This window comes from Leucoraja erinacea, chromosome 33 (genome assembly GCF_028641065.1).
Source record: "Leucoraja erinacea ecotype New England chromosome 33, Leri_hhj_1, whole genome shotgun sequence".
In the NCBI taxonomy this organism is placed as follows: Eukaryota; Metazoa; Chordata; class Chondrichthyes; order Rajiformes; family Rajidae; genus Leucoraja; species Leucoraja erinaceus.
In genome coordinates, this window is record NC_073409.1 from 318829 (window position 1) to 343031 (window position 24203).

A 24203-nucleotide genomic window follows, 5' to 3' on the forward strand; every position below is an offset into this window, starting at 1 on the left:
ATAATTAACTGCAAATTAATTATTTTTACAACAGATTTTTTCATTTTAGTATTGGAGATTAAAAGGGTTGGGAGAAGAGGCACAGAGAGTTTAAAAAGAGCAGAAAGAGAAGTTTAGAGAGTTTAAAATGAGCAGGCGCCCTGGTCCAGATATAATAACATTGAAGACATTTGGACAGGTGCATGGATAGGAAAGGTTTGGAGGGTCGAATGTGAGCGGGAGGGACTAGTGTAGATGGAGCATCTTGGTTGGCATGGGCAAGTTGGGCCGAAGGGCCTGTTTCTATGCTATGTGAATCTATGAATGCAACTAGTAATGGGTGATTTTAAATATCACACAACAGTTTAGAACAAACATATTATGTAAAGCCATCAAGAAAATATCTGGAACTGATTCAGAAATTAATCTCTCTTTAATCAAAACATGAGGCACTGCTTCATTTAGTTGTCATGGTGATTAATTATTGTGTACCTAAAATAGTTGGGGAAAAGCAACAAGCACGTAAAAAAATTCAACATAAGAGCAGATAAGAAAGTCAAACATTAAGCAAAGTGGATATTGGAACTCAGAAAGTAAATATATAAATCAGGAAGTGAGAGTACTGCAACAGCATTTTCTGCTTTGTCATGGATATCAGAGTGGGGTTGGGCCAGAGCTTGCAATCTCACCAACCTCTCTGCTTCTGTTCCTAAACTCCATCCAGGAATTTAGTCTTGGCCCCACCAACACCTGTGCCAACCTTGGGGATGGTTGTGTTCCCAAAGTCAGTCCCAAAAAAGCCATGTGCCCAAGATCAGCTCCAGGAATCCAATCTCAGCCCCAGAAATGGCTGTGTCACTTAACTAAGCCCGTCGAATCTCTGCTCCTAATCTTGGCCTTGGCAATGTTTGTGTTCCCAGCCTTGGGAATGTCCCATGTTCCCAGCCTTGGGAATGTCCCATGTTCCCAGCCTTGGGAATGTCCATGTTCCCAGCCTTGGGAATGTCTGTGTTTCCAGCGTGGGAATGTCTGTGTTTCCAGCCTCAGCCTTGGGAATGTCTGCCTTCCCATTGTTTCTCTCAGGAATACCTAGGTTCCCATCCACAATGTATGAAGTCCTGGAATGCCAGGTCCAGCCTGTCTTTCCAGACACTGGATTAAGAATGTCTGCATCACCATCTCTGCCCCCAGCCCACATCATGACTAAACTCTCTTTGCTGTTCTGCTATCTAAGGGAACCAACTGTGCCTAATAAGTTTAGCAGCCACAGATACTGTGGCGTTTGTACGTTCTGTGGGCGATAACTCTGCTTAATAAGGCACATGGAATAGGTGTAGCTACCTGCAAACTATCTGATGGAAGGCACCCAACTTACAGCAGTGGCTGATGAAGCGGTGGTACTCCAAGATCTCAATAAAACACGCAGTTCCAACAAAGTGCCTCCCATTTGTAGTGGCTGCTTCGTTCATGCTCGATTGTAATCATGTCTTGTCTTTCTGCTGACTGGTTAGCACACAACAAAAGCTTTTCATTGCATCTCATTACACGTGACAATAAACTGAACCAGTGCAGTGGAGAGATACGTTTTTTTGGCCTTCCATCACAGCGATGTGATGGATGTTTATGTAAATTATGTTGTGTCTGGGGTCTATTTGTTTGTAATATATGGCTGCAGAAACGGCATTTCGTTTGGACCTCAAGGGGTCCAAATGACAATTAAATTGAATCTTGAAATTGAGCTGCTTTGTCTGTAGGTTGGAATCATAAGACTGCGTTGGACCCATGGGTGGCGTGAAGGTTTACTTGGACAGAACCAAGTATGTATACATACAAGGAATGTGCGCTGTTTCTGACTCACCTGTAGACTTACATTAAACAGCTGAGTCGTTAAATATCCCGTGTAAAAGTGACCTATTTTCTTATTTGTCTGATATTAAGATCTCAACAAAACACACAGGATCCAACAAAACCTGTGAGTCTGAAGAGGGGTCGCGACCCTAAATGTCACCCATATTTTCTCCCCAGAGATGCTGCCTGTCCCGCTGAGTTACTCCAGCATTTTATGTCTATCTGCAGAGGTCCATGCTGGGGGAGGTACTGGAGCTAGTGTGTGTGCTGGGTGTGTGTGCGTGCGCTGGGTGTGTGTGTGTGTGCGCTGGGCGTGTGTGTGTGTGAGCTGGGGGTGTGTGTGTGTGGGCTGGGGTGTGTGTGTGTGCGCTGGGTGTGTGTGTGTGTGCTGGTTGTGTGTGTGTCGGCTGGACACGTGTGGAGCAGCGCAGAGCCGCAATCACAGCGCTGGAGAAGGTGAGACCAATATTTGTTTGTATCGTCCGCACTCAAATTTGATCCAAATGTGTAAACGCCAGCGCCGTCTGGCTGGAGGCTGGGATGTCGGCGGCCCCGGGTAGTGAGTGAGTGAGTGAGGCTACAGAGCCCGCGGGGGGTTCCAGGTAGAGCGGGTCCCGGCGGGTGTTGGACCGGGGGTTGGGGACCGGGGCTGCTCCGGACCTTGGGTTTCAACGCCGTGTCCACCCGGGGCGCGTTGCCCCCCACCCCCAGAGTGGAGACAAGTGCGGATTCCGCAGCCAGGAATGCGGTGAACGTGAACCCGCCGAACCAGTCGCGGAGGGAGCGGGAAACGCGGCGCTGCCTTGCCAGCCTCTCCCTCCCTCTCTCTCCCCCATCCCGTCCCGTCCCGGCAGTGAGCTGCAGTTTGGGGCATTGGTCAGTCCCGGGCTGGGGACACAAGGCGAGCCCTCCCCCTGTCCAGACAGCAGGCTCCGGGCACTGGCTAGGTGGCCAGTCCGCTTCCCCGGACCTCAGGTCACCCACCGTGTGTTGTCCAGTCTGGGCAGTGGGGCACCGCCTCGCCCCCTCGCCCCCCCCCCCCTCTCCCCCCCTCGCCCCCCCACACCCAACGCTCTCCATGCCAGGGATCTCTGTTTCCCATGGGAACGGCAGGAGACCATTCGGCCCTTTGATCACAGCCTATCATGCCATTGGAACAAAAGACAGACACAGAGTGCTGGAGTAACTCAGAGGGCCAGGCAGCATCTCTGGTGAGAAGGAGTTCTAATTCTATCATATTTTAATAAATGTTCTGTATTTGTAATCAAGAGAAAAGGAGCCATGGAATCTGAAATAATTGAACCCTGATTGATTGATAGAAAATAAAGCTTGTACGTGGCCCAACTGGTCAACATCATCACCCATTCACACCTGTTGTCTTTATCTCGCTTTATAAACCATTCCCTACACACTTGGGGTAATATTACAGAGGGGCAATTAACCTACAGACCCACATGTCTGGGATGTGGGAGGAAACCGGAGCACCCAGAGGAAACCCACGTGGTCACAGGGAGAACGTGCAAACTCCAGGCAGACAGCACCCAAAGTTATATTTGTACACAAGTCTCTGGCGCTGTGAGGCAGCAGCTCTACCCGCTGCCTCACTGTGCTCTTCCCCCTCTCACTTTTTCTCCTGTTCCATCCATTAAGAACCTGTGCTCACGTTCACAATGTTTCTGGAGTAATGTGCTTCTCTGAATGGTCTGGTATATACACCAGCTTGTATGTGTCCCTACTCAATCACTATTATTCCTCCTGCCTTGTGTTGCTTAGAACGGAACAGAATAGATGAGGCACAAAACAAACGCTGGAGCAACTCAGCGGGATGAACAGCAGCCAGGGGAAGATGTGCCTTTCACAGATGCTGCCCGACCCACTGAGTTCCTCCATCATCCTGCTGATTATTCCAGATTCCTACACCTGGTGCTTTGTATCTGCAGACTCTGGGTGGGTTCTTACCAGAAATCGGCAGTGCTCAAAAACAAATTCCACCTCTTTGTCCAGCAGCCACGAAAACCTAAGGGTTAACATTTTATCAATATGTTTGCTCAGTGGGCGGCTCAGTGGCGCAGCTAGTAGAGCAGCAACCGTGGTTCCACAGGCCGGGTTTGATCATGACTAGGGTGCTGTCTCTGGACCATCCCCAGGAGTATCACAGATTCACCACCCTCTAGCTCAAGAAATTCCTTATTTCCATTCTAAAGGTACGCCTGGTAATTACTGTAACTTCTGTTTGTGGGGCTGGCTGCCACCTTCTGTCAAACTCAGGTCTGATTCAGCGTGACACAGGAGAAACAATTTAGACACTTGTTAGCCTTGATCTTCCATTTGTCTATTTTGTTTTGTGAAGAGAACAGCTGTCTTGCAACAACAGTACAGGCAGAATGAGATTGTAGAGCAGAGATAGAGCCTCTGGAACGGGCCAATCTCAGATTGTTTCATCAAGGTCGGGCAAAGTCAAGGTCAGGCTACTGTTTGTTTGGATAAAGTCTGTAGCAAGCATTTGTGACATGCACAAGAAAGTGGTCAGTCGGTGAGCCAGAGTGTTCGGGAACTCGGCTGTGTTTCTGGCTCACCAACATCTTCCAGACTTGGAGATCTTGAGAGTTGACCCTCAGAGACACACAGGATGTGAGTGCCATTAGCTGGAGATTCATTGTTATACTGATTTACAACAGTAGTGAATGGAAGCTGCAACATTCCCCGTGTATATAACTGGCCTTCCCAACAAAGACCCCTGGTACTCCAAACCCTGTACCAATTGGTGTGTAACTTATGTATGTTTTTGTGAGTTTACATGCCTGTGATGCTGCTGCAAACATGATTTTCATTGTACCTGTACCTCACTACACCTGTGTAATATGAGCAGAATTAGGCCATTCGGCCCATCAAGTCTACTCCACCATTCAATCATGGCTGATCTATCTCTCCCTCCTAACCCCATTCTCCTGCCTTTTCCCCATAACTTCTGACACCCGGACTAATCAAGGATCTATCAATCTCTGCCTTAAATATATCCATTGACTTGTGGCCTCCACAGCCGTCTGTGGCAGATGTCTGGCCTCACTAGTCTGGCCACTTTGTGTCCCACCCCATCCCCCGTCCCATCACTGTTGGCCTGATTCAAGATGCCCTTGCCTCCTGAATTCCTCACATTCTCCCATCCCCACACCTCCAAAGAATGTTTCATGAACTCTGCTTGTTGTTCCTGCCTTTGTTACGACACCTCCCCGTTCCTTCACTCCGCGAAATGCCTGTTAGTCCAGTCTGAGCCATGGGTGTGTCCCAGATTTGTCGTCTACCAACCTGCTTTTGCAACATTTATGCACATTGAGTAATGCTGGTACAATCGCAAATGTTCCTGATACTTATTTATTGTGTATATATGATCTATAGACACACTGGACTTTTATCTTCTGTTTTGTATTATGTTTACATATTCTGTTGTGCTGTAGCAAGCAAGAATTTCACTGTCCTATCTGGGACACATGACAATAAAACTCTCTTGACTTGAATTTCTGTGTGAATTGTGGGGGTCCTATTCCTGAAATTAAATCTTAGACTTCCCGAAGCATTGCTTACTGTAAATCTCCATCTTTTCAGATTTGTTTCCACATATATGTATCTCTCCTTCACCTCAAACATTTGTCACTTACTCCATCCTTCTGCCAATCAAACTCCCTTCACCTATATCCACCTATCACTTGCCAGGCTTTGTCTCACCCCCTATCAGTCTGAAGAAAGGTCCCGACCCGGTGCCAAGTAACCATTCCCTCCCCAGATGCTGCCTGACCAGCTGAGTTCCTCCAGCACTTTGAGTTTTGCTCACGGTTGCAGCATCAGCAGATCCATCCTCCTTTTGTAAGAGTCAGGCCTTGAGCTCTGTTGTACCAACACATGGTGGCAGCTTGTCTCCAGATCTCCATACCTGCAACTCAAAGCAGCTGGTCCATGTCTGCCTCAGTATTCCGCAGCTCTTGTTCCAAGTAATGATGGCTACAGAGGCCCCCCTGCCTGATGGGACTGAGCCCCCACCTGCTGGGACCGGGCCCCCACCTGCTGGGACCGGGCCCCCACCTGCTGGAACCGAGCCCCCACCTGCTGGGACCAAGCCCCCTGCCTGAGCCGGCTGCTGGAACCGAGCCCCCACCTGCTGGAACCGAGCCCCCACCTGCTGGGACCGGACCCCCACCTGCTGGGACCGGGCCCCCACCTGCTGGGACCGGGCCCCCACCTGCTGGGACCGAGCCCCCCACCTGCTGGGACCGAGCCCCCACCTGCTGGGACCGGGCCCCCTGCCTGCTGCTGGGACCGGGCCCCCACCTGCTGGGACCGGGCCCCCTGCCACCTGCTGGGACCGCCCCCACCTGCTGGGACCGAGCCCACCTGCTGGGGTGGGTGTCACAGAGCGGCAATGTCACAAGGAACACCCACTGATTATGGCAGTACTCTCATGAGCAATATAAATGTCCAGACCAGTGGTGCAGCGGGTAGAACTGCTGCCTCACAACTTTAGACCCGGGTTCGATTCTCACTTCAGGTGCTGTGTGCGAGGGTGTTATGGCCTGGATATGTATGGCTGCTGAAGGTACTGACTCACATCTTCATTGATGATACAACTGCTGATGGTAGTAGCATAATGAATTCTGAAGTGTATAGACACATCCTATCTGCACATGTTCAAACAAATGCCTCAAAACTCATTGGTCGGCGGTTCATTCTACAGCAAGACAATGATCCCAAACAGGTAAACAAAAGTGCTGGAGAAACTCAGCGGGAGCAGCAGCATCTATGGAGCAAAGGAAATAGGCAACGTTTCAGGACGAAACCCTTCTTCAGACTGATCCCAAACATACTGCTAAAATAACAAATAGTCAAAGTTAAAATTAGGTCAATTCTTGAGTGGCCAAGTCAATCACCTGATCTGAACCCAATTGAGCATGCCTTTTATATGCTGAAGAGAAAACTGAAGGGGACTAGTCCCCAAACAAGTATAAGCTAAAGATGGCTACAATACAGGCCTGGCAGAGCATCACTAGAGAATACACCCAGCAACTGGTGATGTCCATGAATCACAGACTTCAAGCTGTCATTGCATGCAAAGGATATCCAACAAAATACTAAACATGACTACTTTCATTTGCATGACATTGCTGTGTCCCAAACATTCTGGTGCCCTGAAATTAGGGGACTATGTATAAACACTGCTGTAATTTCTACATGGTGAAACCAGAATGTATAAAAATGGCCTGTATTAAAATCTGTCAATGTGCACTTTAACCACATGTTATTTTTTGTATTATGAATCTCAAATTGTGGAGTACCGGGGCAAATAAATAAATGATGTGTCTTTGTCCCAAACATTATGGAGGGCACTGTATAACTCTGTGTCTTTCAGAGAATGTTGCATAATTGTTTAATGTGAGGTGTGGTCTGGTATAAAATATTCCCGTATCAGTTTAATAGAAGCCAGCCCAGGGCAATTCTGTTAGCTTATTAATAATAAGTTGCGATCGTTACCCAGTGACTAATACATAGGCCTATTGTCGTGTCACTGTGCTTGCATTTTGAATGTCATGAGCACAAGAAAGTGTTTTACTTAGTGCTTTACCATTCTGGAAGTGTTTTCAAGCAGTGCTATTCACCACAGCATCTGTGGAAAGAGAAACAAAGTCAACACTTCTGGTCAGATGCTGACTGGCCTGCTGAGTATTTACAGCATTTTAGAACATTGGTGGAGTAGACTTGATGGGCCGAATACACTAAACTCACTCAATTCAACTCATAAGGATTTTGTGTACAATTTTAAAATGTGTATTTGATTAGTTGTTGATTTGTTTCCAGGAGGATGTTGCAGACTCTGAGCGACTGGTTTTGGTGGGATCACCTGTGGCTTCCCCGGAATGTGACATGGGCCGATCTGCAGGACACAGAGGACTATGAATACGCAACGGTCTCTCATTTATATGTCACCGTCATCTACGCCCTGCTCCTTATAGTGGTCCGATATTTATTTGAAAGGTAAATCTTTTACTTGTCTAAAGCTGGAGAGTTTGACTAATAAGAATATCATGTGAAATATGTGGTGTTGTTCCACCAGTTTGTGTGTGAACTCACTCTGGCAATGGAGAAGTCCCAGGACAGAAAGGTCAGTGTGGGAATGGGAAGGGAATGGGAAGGGGAGTTGAAATGGTTGGCTACCGGGAGACCCAGCCGGCTCTGGCAGAACGAGCAAAACGGTCGGTGAGTGTACGCCAGGACTCCGCCATTAATGAACTGTTTCTCTTGCGATGGGAATGAGAATATCAAATCAGATGTGGACACAGTTACACAAAGGGTGTGACTACATCCAACAAGACTAGGACACCAGTTCCTGGTTTCATACCAGACCTTGTGAAATGCTGTTCACTCCCAGAGAGCAGGGTTTGATTTAGATTTGAGCCCTTTCACCCCCAGCAGGTCGTGATGGCAAGATCATTGGGGTATTTAAAGAGGAAGTAATTAAATGTTTGCAAGATCTGGGTATTGAGGGTTCTGGGAAACTAGCACAGAGGAGTTTAGAGATACAGCGTGGAAACAGGCCCTTCAGCCCATTGGGCCCTCACTGACCATTGATCACCCGTTCATACTAGTTATCCGGTTACACATGGGCCAATTCATCTACAAACCCACATGTTTTTGGAATGTGGAAGGATACCGGAGCATCCGGAAGTCACAGGGAGTACCTGCAAACTCCACACAGACAGCACCCATGCAGGATCAAACCCAGGGCTCTGGTGCTGCAAAGCAGCAACTCAACCTGCTGTGCCACCGTGCCGCCCCTAATTGCCCCTAGTGTGTAGGGAGTAGATAAGTGTGAGTGTGTGTGTGTGCGTGAGTGAGTGTGTGAGTGTGTGTGAACGTGAGTGAGTGTGTGTGAGCGTGAATGAGTGAGTGTGTGTGAGTGTGTGAGCGTGAGTGAGTGTGAGCGTGAGTGAGTGTGTGTGAGCGTGAGTGAGTGAGTGAGCGTGCGCACATACCTGTGAGAGTATGTGTGCACATGCGTGTGTGTGATTACGTGTGTGCATGCCTGTGAGTGACTATACACGTGTGTGTGTGTGCACGTGCATGTATGACATGCGTGTGTATGAGAGCGTTGTGCATGTGTCCCACATGATCCGAGGGCTTTAAACACCCAGGACCACATCTTCAGTGATCATTGATTGACACCGAGGGTTATGCAGACTTTGGTCATGTAGTAAACAGCTTTGTGTGTAAACTGGCAGCCCAACCCAAACATTCAACCATGTGAACTCCTTGTGGCTTGCTCTGTTTCACATGAAATATATCTCTGTCATATTTCATTCACTCACATTTGATAACAAGAGGCTACCTTGCTGACGTTTTCCAATAGCGATGTTAGTTAGTTGTTGTTAGTTCTATGCGATGTTCTTCTGCTTGAGCAGCTTACAACATAAAGTATGAACATGGAATTCTCCTATTTTAGACAACTAACCCCTATAAACAGCTCACTGTTTTTCCTCCCTCCCCCCTGCCCTGTGCATCACCCATTCATATTCCTCCCTCCCCCCTCCTGCTCCCCTGCCACCCACATTCCTTCCTGTCTCCACCATTCACCCCACTTCTATCCTTATCTCACACCTTTTGTCTTTTCATCTCTGTACTTAGTCCAACAATCTGCCTATTTAAAAACCTCCCTCACCTGTATCCACCTATTAGCCACCTGTCGCTCTTCCCTTCCAGCTTTCTTCCCCACCCGCCCTCACAATCAGTCTGAAGAAGTCTCACCAGAAACGTCACCTATCCATGTTCTCCACAGATGCTGCCTGACCCGCTGAGTTACTCCAGCACTCTGTGAAACGTCACCTATCCATGTTCCCCACAGATGCTGCCTGACCCGCTGAGTTACTCCAGCACTCGGTGTCTACTTTTGTAAACCAGCATCTGCAGTTCCTTGTGCCTCTCGAAGACATAAGGATATGGAGAGACTGGATTAATCTGTCGTGGTCTGAATTTTCCTGGCATAAGATGTATGTGAAATGATGGGAGGCACAGATAGGGTAGACAGTCTGAACCTTTTTTCCAGGATGGAGATGTCCAATACTAGAGGGCATAGCTATACGGTGAGAGGGGAAAGTTTAATGGAGATGTGCGGGGCTTTATTTTGCACAGGGTGGTGGGAGCCTGGAACGCATTGCCAGGGGTGGTGGTGGAGGCAGATACGATAGTGGTGTTTAAGAGGCTTTTAGACAGGCACATGTAGGTGCAGAGAATGGAGGGACGTGGATCACGAGCAGACAGATGAGATCAGTTTAACTTGGCATCATATTTAGTACAGAGTGGGCTGAAGGATCTGTTCCTGTGCTGTGGAGCTCTTTGTTCTACGCTCTAAGTAAGACAATGTTATTTTCTCTGGCAGATGAGTCTCTGTCCAGAGGGGACACGATGGAGGCAGGCTCGTGGTGATTGTGTGGGAAGGAACTGCAGATACTGGTTTGTACCGAAGAAAAAGCTGGAGTAATTCAGCGGGTCAGTCTGGGCTTGATTGGGCAGGCACAACCTGGGACTGGAAAGGACACCTGGACCAGCGATCAGAAGCAGGCGGAATAAATACACGAGTGGGGACAAGCTGCAAATGTGGGGGACAGGGTCTGTCACGGGAGGGGGGGGGGGGGTGAGGTGTGCTTGTGTCTGCAGTGTGTTTGTGTTTGTCTGTAGCTCTGTGTTTATTGTCGTGTGTGCTTACACCCACAGGCTGGTAGCAACCCCACTTGCCAAAGTCATGGGGCTCAAGGAACAAGCCCGGTTAAAGGCCACACATAACCCTGTTCTAGAAAACGTTTTTGTCTCAGTTTCTAAACATCCAAACAAGGTGAGGTGCACATGCCTAATAGAGCTTTCTTTTTGATTTGAGTGTGCACTCTGGCAAGTTAGTAGTGAGTAGTGAGGGTCCCCACCGCCACCCCCCCCACCACCTCCCTCACCTCCCCTCCCTCACCTCCACCACTTAAGATAAGAGCCATTGGAATACCTTGGAAATTGGCAAAGAAAAAAAGCTGTCTTGGATTTAAACAGTACAGGGGAAAAAATGTTTCTGTATGATGTCCCGCAGTAATCAAACTACATCAATTTTCACAAAACATTCTTACTAACCTTCAATTACCGCTGCCAATATAACTAGGTCACTCCTTAAACTACAAAGGCCAAAACCCTATTCTCGGCTCATGAACCACCCTGCTTGGTCCCAATTTTGCACAATAGATTATGAACTATTTTTCCAGGTACTTTTCCTGCAGTATTGCCCATGATGTTCCTTTATTCTCACTACTTATTCCCAGACCCAATACAACATTTGCCCAATCTAGGCAGCATGTATTACTTTCAATGATGTGCAACTGTTAAACGGGGAATTGTTATCGAGGTTGTCAGGTAATGAATTGTTGTAATTGTCCATAATGTTTGCAGTCACAGTTGGAAGGGCTGTCTAAGAAATGCAGCTGTTCTATACGGCAAGTGGAGCGATGGTTTAGGAGGAGGAGGAACCAGGACAGACCGAGTTTGATGAAAAAGTTTCGCGAAGCTTGGTGAGTATCACGTGATCCTTCCTGTGTTGCCTTAACCTGTGGGAACTGAAAGACGGGTGGAAACAGGCCCTTCGACCCAGCCAGTCCACGCTGACTATCGATCACCCGTTTACACTAGTTCTATGTTCTCCCACTTTCACATCCTCTCCCTGCACACCAGGGGCCAATTTACAAATGGCCAATTGACGTACAAACCCACACGACTTTGGGATGTTGAAGGAAACCGGGGAGAACGTGCAAACACCACACAGACAGCACCTGTAGTCAGGATCAAACCTGGGTCTCTGGCGCTGTGAGGCCGCAACTCTACCGCTGGTCCTGAGAGTTATATTGTTCATGAGTGCATTGCCATAAACAGGATGTGCAGGAAAGAATGCAGATGCTGGTTTAAATCGAAGGTAGACACAAAGTGCACAAAGGAACTCAGCAAGACAGGCAGTATCTCTGGAGAGATGGAATGCTGATGTTTCAGGTCGAGACCCTTCAGACTCCAGCATAAGGAATAGATAATGATGGGGTAATTGATGGGGCTCGGAGATAGAAAGATAGAAAATACTGTATGTGCAGGAGTAGGCCATTCGGCCCTTCGAGTCAAAACAGCCGTTCAATATGATCATGGATGATCATCCAAAATCAATATCCTGTTCCTGCTTTCTCCCCATATCCCTTGAGATGGCAGAGATTATGTCTGGTTGTTGCTGTGGATGTGGGTGTGAGCGGTGCTGATTCAGCCTTGGTGTGTAACTGCAGTGAATCCTGTCAATGGCCCACACTCCTGTATAAACAAAGAGCTGCAGATGCTGGTTAATACATTAAAGGAAGGAGGGTCTTGACCCAAATCACACTTATCTATGTTCTGCAGAGATGCTGCCTGAGCCGCTGAGTTACTCCAGCACTTTGTGTCCTTCTGTGAGAGAGAACAGATTCCAAGGAAATAATGGGAATGGGACTGATAGGAAACCACAGAGAACCTGGATAGACTTGATGGGCTGAATAGCCTCTTGCATGTATGAAAAGTGAACCAGTGTGACTCCCATTCCATCCAGCACCTACCGAATACGTTATCTCTCTATTCCTGTCAGAGAGATGACAGATGTAACCCTGTCCTGCTGTGTTACTCCAGTATTGTGTCCCTACCATGATGTAACCCTGTCCCACTGTGTTACTCCAGTATTGTGTCCCTACCATGATGTAACCCTGTCCCACTGTGTTACTCCAGTGTGCCTCTACCGTGATGTAAGGCTGACCTGCTGAGTTACTCCAGTATTGTGTCCCTACCGTGATGTAACCCTGTCCCATTGTGTTACTCCAGTATTGTGTCTCTACCGTGATGTAAACAATACGCTCTCTTGTTTTGCAGCTGCTGGCATTTACTGGTGGGATCACTGTCCTCATCGATGTAAGTATTCACTCCCCACTCCACTGTGGTAAACGTGTGCTGGACACATTCCCCTTCAAAGACAAGTTGTTGCCCAAACAAACCTGATTCACTTGGGTTTAGGGTGGATGATTCTGACACAGGTTTGTCTTGTACTCTTCACCAAGCCTGTACCTGGGTGGGCCACATTCAGCAGGGACGTACATGGGGGGTGGTCTCAGTGTCCATGCGGGGGGGTCTTTCACCTCCACACCAACAGGGGCCAGAAACAAAACTCATCCATTGATTCAGAAATTACCTGGACCATCTCGAGCAAGTGGAAGGCGAGACCTTCTGCCGATGTTCTGTTTGTATAGGGGGATGGGAGGTGGGGGAGGGAGGGGGTGGGGAGGGGGGGGGGGGGGGAGGGAGGGGATGGGAAGGGAGGGGGTGGGGGAAGGGGGGGATGGGAAGGGCGGGGGTGGGAAGGGAGGGGATGGGAGGGGAGGTGGGTGGGAGGGGAGGGGGTGGTGGGGTTTGCATTGTGTGTGTGTTCTCGTGCCCACTCTGGTGCAGTCGGTTAACTGGGCTGTATTTCTCCGTCTCTGTTGCAGAAACCGTGGTTTTACGACACCTGGGAGGTCTGGGTGGGATACCCCAAACAGGTGAGTGCATCAGATAGCCGCTGTGTCGACTGAGCAGGCGATATCTGAACACCTCCACTCCTGTAAGGTAAACCAGGATACGATGTCAACATAGGACCCAACAGTGCCGCACCGGAACAGGCCCTTCAGCCCATAATGTCTGTGCTGATCTACATATTCCCTATCCCTCCATTCCCTGCATATCAATCTGCCTTTCCAAAAGTCTCTTAAATCCCACTAATGTGCCTGGTCCATCCACCACCCCTGGCAGTGTGTTCTAGGTATTCACCACCCTCTGTGTTAAATATAAAAATGCCCCGCACATCGCCTTTAATCTTTGGCCCTTGCAACTTAAAGCTAAACCCTCTAATATTTGATTTTCCATCCAAGGATAAAGGTTCTGACTGTCTACCCTATCCATGCCTGTCATCATTTTATAAACTTCTTCAGGTCTCCCACAACCTCTGGGAGAGAGAAAACAATCCAAGTCTGTCCAACCTCCCCTTGTAGTTTGTTTGTTCACTCATGTGCCAGACAACGTTCTGCCATCGTTGCCGCAGCCAATGCCACATCTGTGCCTCTGCGGAGATCGCCCACAGTACGTGTCTCTCCACCACAAGTCAGTAGGTGGGCCATTGTCTGTACCTCTCTACAGTTGCACTTGTCAGAGTCCCAGAGGCCCCACTTCTTCAGGTTGAGTCCGCAACGTCCCACTTGTAACTAATACCCTGCCTCATAGACTGTACTTTGCCACAGTTTCCAAATCAACCAGAACTTCACACAATACTCCACATACAGCCTAAACAAAGTCCTCTATCAGGAAGCTCATTCTGAATCCATACGATCAGGTCTCTGTTAGTCCCAATCTTCTTGACCAGTGTACAGGGGACTTTATCAAATGCTTTACTAAAATCCTTGTGGACAACATCCACTGCTGAACCTTTATTGATCACCTTCGTCACCGCCTCAAAAAAACAGTGTCTGCAGTTCCTTCCTACACATTTAACTCTGCAGTGGAGCATGTTTTTGAATGGTGATGAGGAAATGTTCTCGCTGATCAATGCGAGGTCCTATTGTTGTCAGGTTCAGATTTAACCGCCTCTCTTTGTTGTGTGGACAATGGTTGTACAGTGAACAATATGATCAAGTGTGCCGTGGATCTGCGGTCATTCTGTACATTTATGGGTTGCAATGACATATCCAGCTTGCCTCATTGATCAATGTCTCTATGTTCTCCCTAGTCATTGTTACCCTCTCAATATTGGTACTACATCATCGAACTCAGTTTCTACTGGTCACTGTTGTTCAGCATTGCATCGGATGTCAAAAGAAAGGTATGTGTGGATCTGAGCATCTTTGGATCTGACTGTTGGCTTGGTGTCAAATCAACACTGCAGTTGGACTTCTGTTTATAACCCACTAGGTAATGACAATGGGATCGTGGAGTTAATTGTACATTAATTAACATTGAACTAAAATACACAATAAACTGCAGGACACAAAGTGCTGGAGGAACTTAGTGGATTGGGCAGCATCTGTGGAGGCAATAGGCAGATGATGACTGATAAGGGCCCAGACCTGAAACGTCACCTATCCATGTTCTCCACAGATGCTGCCTCACCCACTGAGTTACTCCAGCACTCTGTGAAACGTCACCTATCCATGTTCTCCACAGATGCTGCCTGACCCGCTGAGTTACTCCAGCACTCTGTGAAACGCCACCTATCCATGTTCTCCACAGATGCTGCCTGACCCGCTGAGTTACTCCAGCACTCTGTGAAACGTCACCTATCCATGTTCTCCACAGATGCTGCCTGTCCTGCTGAGTTACTCCAGCACTCTGTGAAACGTCACCTATCCATGTTCTCCACAGATGCTGCCTGACCCGCTGAGTTGAAGCACTCTGTGAAACATCACCTAATCTCCACAGATGCTGCCTGACCCGCTGAGTTACTCCAGCACTCTGTGAAACGCAGATGTTCTCCACAGATGGCCTGACCCGCTGAGTAACTCCACAAAACGTCACACAACAGTGCTGGAGTAACTCAGCGGAAACTCATCCAGTTCTCCACAGATCTGTGACCCGCTGCTCCATTGTGAAACGTCACCTATCCATGTTCTCCAAGATGCTGCCTGACCCACTGAGGACTCCAGACCTGAAACGTCACCTATCCATGTTCTCCACAGATGCTGCCTGACCCGCTGAGTTACTCCAGCACTCTGTGAAACGTCACCTATCCATGTTCTCCACAGATGCTGCCTGACCCGCAGAGTTACTCCAGCACTCTGTGTTTCCCATTTGCCCCCAGTTCTTTGTTGTCCTGCCACCATTATTGCAGCTGAGGGATGGAGTGGAGCTACCAGTGACCAGTGGTACTGCATTCCCCTGTAGCCTGACCAATGGGTAAATAACTCCATCACTGACCAGCATCCTGATATAGTTTGCTCACCTTCATCTCATAAATTCCATCCTCTAAACTAGTGCAGCACTGTGGTACAACGGTAGAGCTGCTGCCTCACAGCGCCCCGCGGAGACCCTCATGGGTCAGGTCACCCTCATGGGTCAGAGATTATATCCTCAGGTTCAGTAGTTCTGAAATCATCAACAGACAATGACGATTCTCATCCAAGTGAAATAACTCCTCATTTCCCAGGATTTTCAAGAACAAATAATTCATCATTTAGCAACAATCATCCTGCTGAGTTTCTCCTGGTGTGCGAACTACATCCGTGTGGGAACGCTGGTGATGGCCGTACATGATGCCTCGGACATCTTGTTGGAGGTAAGTGTGGCACCAGGTGTTCACCAGGTGTTCAGTGCTGTGATCGGCTGGATGTTTTGATCAGTTTAAGGTGATTTATATTGAGTTATCCGTCCCTCTGTTGCAGTCGGCCAAGATGTTTAATTACGCCGGGTGGAAGTCGCTCTGTAACTACCTGTTCATCGTGTTTGCCGCTGTGTTTATAATCACCAGGCTCATCATCTTCCCTTTTTGGTGAGTAAACCCTGCGGAACATTCCAGAGTTTCGTCAGTAATAAGGGAGTGATGTTAAGGTGCTGAATATGTCTAGTCTTTGTTCCAACTATCTGCCTGCCAAACCCCCCTCACCTGTATGCACGTTACCTGCCCAGCTGTCTACCTGTATCTACCTGTCACCTGCCTCGCTCTAGCTACAGGGCTTCCTGTTGCTGCACTTTCATTCTCCATCCCACTGCTGTCTGGCACTCTGTCTGTGTCCTCCTGCACCGCTAGTCATGCCCAAAGCAAGTTTGAGGAGCAGCACCACGTCTTGTGTCTGGGCTCTTTACAGCCTCCGCACTCAACGTTGACATCTCCAACGTCAGGTGATGTGACTCCTCAGTCTGTGTCCATCATGTGTCTGTAACATTGTCCTCTCCCACCTGCCCAGCCTGCCCGTGTCCTCACCTCCAACATCCCTCTGGCCAGGTTCTCCCTGTCCACCTGTCCCCATGCACTCACTGACCACAGCTTATTTCTGTGCTCACTCCACTTCACCCTGTCAGACACCCTCCCTGCCCCACCCTCTGTTCCCCACCCTCCCTGCCCCACCCCCCCCCCACCCTCTGTTCCCCCCCCCCCCTGCCCCCCCCTCCCTGCCCCATCTCCCCTGCCCCACCCTCTGTGCCCCACCCTCCCTTGCCCCACCCCCCCTGCCCCTCCCTCCCTGCCCCATCTCCCTGCCCCCATCTCCCAAGCCCCACCCTCTGTCCCCCTCCCCCCCTGCCCCACCCCCCTGCCCCTCCCTCCCTGGTCCATCTCCCTGGCATCTCCCTGCCCCACCCTCCCTGCCCCAGCCTATCTGTTCCCCACCCTGCGTGCCCCACCCTTTGTTCCACAGGATCTCCCTGCCCCACCCTCTGTTCCCCTCCCTCCCTGCACCCACCCCCCTGCCCCCCCCCCCCATCTCCCTGCCCCATATCCCCTGCCCCATCTTCTCCCCCGTCCCCTGCTGGTTGTCCCTGCCCCATCTGCTTCACGTTTTCTGGGTTCCCCTCCCCCATCCTGCCCCCCTGCCCCTCCCCCCTGCCCCAAAGTTTCCCTTCCCCCCTGTCCCCCCCTGCCCCTCCCCCCTGCCCCAGCCCCCTTTATATCACCCCCCCTGCCCCCCCCCCCCCCCCTGCCCCACCCCCCTGCCCCTGTATCCCTGCCCCCACCCCCCCCCTCCCTGCCCCACCCCCCCTGCCCCCCCTCCCTGCCCCACCCCCCCTGCCCCTCCCTCCCTTAACGATCCCTGACCCTCCCCTCCCCCCTTTTTTAATGCTGTGCTGAACCTCCCTGCCCCACCCTCCCTACCTTTACAAGCTTCAGTCTCCGCCTCTGGTCTGATGTCCGTTGGTCTTCTGGCAGGTGCGCCCTGACCTGCAGCATATTGTGTTTGAGTGTGACCTGTTTTTGTCCACAGGATCATCCACTGTACCTGGGTCTATCCCATTCACCACTACCCACCATTCTTCGGATATTATTTCTTCAACGTCATGCTGGTTGTCCTTCAGATGCTTCACGTTTTCTGGGCGTACCTTATCCTGCGGATGATGGCAAAGTTTCTCTTCAGTAAGGTGAGCGGTTTTATATCACCTGTGTAGGAAGGCTGTGATCACCTGTAGTTCACCTGTGAATCCACATAGACACCCATACTCATACAGCCTTCACTTAACGATGCATGATCACCCTCAGTTTTTTTAATGCTCTGCTGAATCTCCTTCACTAATAGCTTCTCCCATCATCCCTCTGACTTGCGTTAAACTGACTTGAGGAAACTGAGCAACAATGTGTTCAGGATATGCAGACATCGGCACAAATTACCTTTCTTGTCCCTGAACCAAGGAGACAGCAAAGACTCTGTTTAGTTTATAGATACAGTGTGGAAATAGGCCCTTCACCCCACTGAGTCCATACTGCCCCTTGGTCACCCGCACACTAGTTCCATGTATACCCACTTTTGCAACCTACACACTGGGGTCAATTTACCACTGACAGCTAGTCCAATAACAACCATGATCTCACTGGCTCCTTCGGTTCCATTTTACTGTCTGTCTGTGGTGTACAACATGGAGTGTAGTAACGCAGCTAATAGAGTTGCTGCCTCACAGCACCAGACACACGGGTTCAATCCTGACCTTGGGCGCTGTTTATGTGGAGTTTGTACGTTCTCCACATTTCAAACCTACGCGTTGGCAAGTTAATTGGCCACTGTAATTGTCCCTGGTGTGTAGTGGAGTGGTGGAATCTGGGGGGAATTGATGAGAATGTGGGGAGATTAATGTTGTATTAATGTGAATGGTGGTGGCTGGTGATTGTACACATGGTGGATGAAGGAAGGGCCTTTATTCGTGCCGTATCTCTCTGACGTTATTCATGACTCCTGCTCCACATAAATAATTCCAATCAGCCATGTGTTCCAGCTGCCTCATTGTCCTGAGTTCACAGAACTCCTGCAGGACTTATTGTGAGTCGTGCAGGGATTCACGAGTGTCAGGTTCCAATGTTATTCTGTTTTTTTAGACAAGCACTTCTTTGCAGTTGGTCCATTAAACCGACCAACATTAGAGTTAGAGTCATGCAGCCCAGAAACAGGGCCTTTGACCCAACCTATTAACCGGTGATGCAGCGCCAGAGACCTGGGATCGATCCGGACTATGGGTGCTGGCTGTGTGGAGTTTGCACGTTCTCCCCGTGATCTGCGTGGGTTTTATCTGAGTCCTTCAGTTTCCTCCCACACTCCAAAGATGTACAGGTTTGTAGGTTAATTGGCTTGGTAAAATTGTCCCTAGTGTGTGTAGGATAGTGTTAGTGTGCAGGGATTACTGGTCGTTACGGACAGTGTTTCCACACTGCATCTCTAAACTAAACTGTCCATGCCGACCAAGGTGCCTCATCTACACCAGTCCCACCTGCTCAAGCTTGGCCTGCATCCTTGCAAACCTTTCCTATCCACTTTTCCTAACTTTGTCTTTCAGCTGGATGGAGACGATCGGAGTGATGTGGAGGAGTGTGAGGAGAGCAGTGAAGAAGAGGGCATGAAGAATGGTACTGGTGCTAATGGCCGTCCGTCGGTGAACAGCCATCACTGACCCAGGGAAGAGGTCAGCTCTGAGCGGGCAGTGTAGACATCTTCAGAGCTGGGAGTGCAGCAGCTTTGGCAACAAGTCTCACACTGTCAATGGACCCGAGGAGAAGTGAGCGTTACCTACTCTTGTTTTTGTGCACCGCCAGATTTGGAGTTACAGAAGAAGTTGCTCTGTATGGAAAGTCTACAAGTATTCACCTTGAATAGCAGCGTCAAACGTCAATGATGAAAACAGAATCCTCTGGACCCCCAGCTAGTGGCAGGGTCTATATAACTCATTGGAATTGTGCACCAGGCATCACAACATCAGCCTCCACCTATTCTAACTATAATAGCACTAATCCCATTTCATTCTCCCCACCAACTCTGCCATAATTCACCAACACAGGCACATTGGCTGCTCAAAACACTTGGCACAAACTGCAGTGTCATTCATTTCCTGTTCATTCACCCTCACCACACACAGCGACCACTGGGATATTGAGAGCGCGGCCTCACGGCTGCAAGTGACCAACCATCATGTGTCTGCCGGTTTTATAAAAAGCAATTTGTTCTCTTTCATTCTAAATCATGACGTGCCATCTTTAATCGGCCAATGACCATTCCTGCTCCAGTCTCATGCCAATGCAACATGACAGTAGGCCTGCCCCTGCCCACCCGCCCCTGTCCCCCCCTCCCCTATCCCCCCCAACTGTCCATTCCTGTCTCCCCCACCCCTGTCTCCCCCACCCCTATCCCCCCCTCCCCTATCCCCCCCCCCACTGTCCCCCCCCCACCCCTGTCTCCCCCACCCCTGTCCCCCCCACCCCTGTCTCCCCCCACCCCTGTCCACCAGTGTCCCCCCCCACTTGACCCCCCCACCCCTGTCCCCCCCCCCTGGTCCCCCCCACCCCCCTGCCCCCCCCCCCCCTGTCCCCCCCCCCCCCTGTCCCCCCCCCCCCCCTGTCCCCCCACCCCTATCTCCCCCACCCCTATCTCCCCCCCCCCTATCCCCCCCCACCCCTATCCCCCCCCCCACCCCTATCCCCCCGCGCTCCTGTCCCCCTCCCCTATCTCCCCCACCCCTATCCCCCCCCCCCCCCCCCCCACCCCCCACCCCTATCCCCCCCCCCCCCCCCTATCCCCCCCGCTCCTGTCCCCCTCCCCTATCTCCCCCACCCCTATCCCCCCCCACCACTGTCCACTGTCCCCCCCCCCCCACCAATTCCAACTTTAGTAAAAGCCTAATGCAATATTTCTGCAAACATTTCAACAGAAACAGATGCAAAAATGGGAAATAATATTGATCTCTTCAGCATCTTTGATTCGAATCTCGCATTTATGTAGCACCTTTCATAACCCCAGAGAGTTACAGTCTTTCTAAAATGTAGTCACTCTAGAAATGGAGAGGAACTTGCTCAGCAATGTGGCACGGTCCCACAAACCATAACAGCAATAACAAAGTATCTATTGGTTGAAAGAGGAATATTTCCCACACCTTAATTAGGGAGTATATTTAAGCTAATAAAGTCAAATAATTCCTCAGGAATGTGGTGCTTTGGCTCATTAAGCCCATGACACATCATTCTAAACTACTCAGAGATGTTAATTTGCAGTTCAACGCTCATTTAGATCTCCTCTTTCCAATATTATGACAATCGCAGTATTTCAGAACGACTCCTCTGATTATACAGGGAGGAGTGGACCATTCAGCCTGTGCTTCCATTCCATAAGATCATGGCTGATCTGTTATCTCAGCACCCCTTCCTCCACTAACCATGCCCCTTCATTTCCTTAATGTACAAAAACCTGTTGTTGCTTTTACTCAGTTTACTGAGATTACTCAGCATTAGAGCCATCTAACCACTTCAGTTATAATAGATGCCAGCATATTCCTTATTACTGATGCCAGGCAAACTGGATTGCAGGGTCTCAACCCAAAACATCACCTATCCATGTTTTCCACAGATGCCGCCTGACCCGCTGAGTAACTCTGTGGAGAACATGGAGAGGTGACCTTTCACAGAGTGCTGGAGTAACTCAGCGGGTCAGGCAACATCTCTGGAGAAGAAATAGGTGATGCCTCGGGTCAAGACCCTTCTTCTGACTGAGAGTCAGGGGAGAGGGAAATGGCTTCAGAATGTCCAGGCCTGTCTCACATACTCACATCCTTATGACTGTCTTGACTTGGATAATTCTTCATTCATCATCCAAGCTTGCCTTCTGGAACAAAGTACCCTGGTAATACCCTGCCCACCACAAAGACTATTTTAAATGTGAAACCCATATTCTCTTGAATCAAATTGTTGTTCTTCCAGCGCTTTCATCAAAGGCTTAGATTTCAACCTCCAGCACAGGTGAGGATATAAAGTGTTGTCGGGCTTGAGGTGAAGCCTGTTTGGAACAACCCACTGAGGGAACAAAAACATGGTGAATCACACAGCAGCTCAATCTGCAATTCCAATTGTCTGACTCTACAACCAGCTGAGGGTCCCAGTAGCGGCCCTGGTGGTTGGGCTGCTGATGATCAGAGAATTGCTGGAGTCCTTTGCATCTGCACTCTATCCATGCAACATCCCATTTTGTCCAATCCTGGGCCATCGCTGCCTTCATATCTGCTCTCTGCATCAACCACTGATCAAGGAAAACGTCCCTACGAACCCTCCCCAACCTGACCTGGCATCTCCAGCTGAGACCAACATCCCACAAACCACCAGCCAACGCTACGCGTCCAAGATCACTGGTTACGGCAGAAGTCTGGGCCGTGTTCAATCATGAATAATCCAGAAAGGTTGTTGATCGGTCTGGTGGCAGTTCTGTGTTGACGTTGACTTTGTTTCTCTGTCCACGGATGCTGCACGACCAGCTGAGCATTTCCAGGAGCATCGGACTTTCTCATGATTTCCCAAGAGTGTCACTTTGTTTTGTCGACTGTTTTTGTGTATACACATGCTGTGTCACTGCTGCTGAAGGTTAAGGCATGGTATCTGGTTAACACTAAGATCAGACACCAGCTGGTTAGTTCCCATTAGCAACAATTCTGTTATCATTTCCAACTAATACTTCCAACTAGGCAGCACAGCGGTAGAGTTACTGCCTTACAGCGCCAGAGACCTAACTATGATTGGGTAATTGTTGGTCAGCACAGACTCAGTGGGCTAAAGGTCCTGTTTCCATACTGTTTCTCTAAACTAATGTAAAACAAAATGATAGGCAATAATTATGTGATTGGAGAAGTTATGAAATATTTTTAAAAGATATTTGGAAGCCTCAATGAAGTAGTAGATATGATCGATCTAAATGCAGCGTGGGGGGAGACTGGAACCATAGGAGGAGACACTATGAACAGCTCTCCTTTCTGTTGCCGCTCGGTTTCAACCCATGGGACTTCTGTGTCTACACACCTGTTCTCCCAACTTGTTCCCAGCAGCAATAATATGCATGATTTCATGTGTCAGATCATGAGCCCATGAATTCAACTTGTTGAATGATGGCCAGACACTGGTCCAACTGACCCTTGCCCAACTGCAGCAGTTACTGACCTGTAGCTGGATGAGGAATGAAGTTCTGACCATTGGCTTTGTCACTGACCTGTCACTGCCTCGACCTCCACCACTGGACTGTGAAGGAAGTTAAATTGTCGGGGCTTGGGAGAAGTCAGGGCATTCTTTATGTAACGCAGTGATAGCATCCATACCTCATGCCTTGTGACAGGACCACTTGGAGCCTTTGTTCACCCGTGTACTTAACTCTGGGCTGCTGTGGGCTCTGGGTGAGTGAAGTCCTCTATTAGACTTGTAAACCATCAGTGTATATCACCTGTTGGACTGACACACTAAAACATCAATGTATAATTTTCATATTTTACAGACTGCACATTTGTTCATTACTGCTAATGTTTAGTTAAATATGGGCTCAAAGATGATTTGTGTTGGGGAATGTGAAAATTAAAATGACTTGTTATTCCTGTTTACAATAAAAATATTTGATTATTGCAAAGCTAAAAGCTGAAATAAAATCATTATGTGCTGAAAAACCTCAGGTCAATAAATAGGTGCAGGAGGAGGCCATTCAGCCCTTAGAGCCAGCTCCGCCATTCAATGTGATCATGGCTGGTCATCCCCAATCAGTACCCCGTTCCTGCCTTCTCCCCATATCCCCTGACTCCGCTATTTTTAAGAGCCCTATCTAGCTCTCTCTGAAAGCATCCAGAGAACTGGCCTCCACCACCCTCTGAGGCAGAGAATTCCACAGACACAACTTTCTGTGAGAAAAAGTGTTTCTTCGTCTCCGTTCTAAATGGCTTACTCCTTATTCTTATAATCTGGAGAGAAAGAGTGAGTTAATGTTTCCAGTCAACAGCCTATCACAGTTAGATCTATTGGCCATTGGATGTGAGCATGTGTTAGACTGCTTGTGAAAATGTGTAGGCAGATGTCTATATGCACGTGTATGCATAGTACATGTTTGTGTATTGGAGTGTATTGAATGTTTATATTTAAGTGACTCAGGAGTATATGTAAGAGTGTTAATGTGTAATATTGGATCATGTGTGTTTGAGAGGGAGAGGTTGAGATTAGATAGCATTGTGTTACTTTAGTCTGTGAAACAAGTGCTTGTTTAGTTTCTGTTTTGACTACAAACCCTGGTTGCTGTGTGGGGGCTGCATCTTGCCTCCTCCCACTGTCTGCTGCTGGAATCCACAATGTTCTTCATCATCCT

General features: G+C 49.1%; 1 protein-coding gene across 1 annotated transcript; it reads left to right on the forward strand.

Annotated features, from left to right (window-relative positions):
• The first annotated feature begins 2129 nt into the window (after positions 1-2129).
• On the forward strand, positions 2130-20170 carry LOC129712518 (ceramide synthase 2-like). Its single transcript, XM_055660988.1, is given in 12 exon segments — positions 2130-2283; positions 7672-7848; positions 10582-10699; positions 11293-11422; positions 12093-12097; positions 12772-12810; positions 13383-13433; positions 14654-14746; positions 16067-16195; positions 16302-16408; positions 17838-17991; positions 19393-20170. Coding segments are annotated over 11 exon segments (1113 nt in total). The 5' UTR covers positions 2130-2283; positions 7672-7675; the 3' UTR covers positions 19507-20170.
• Positions 20171-24203: the final 4033 nt, after the last annotated feature.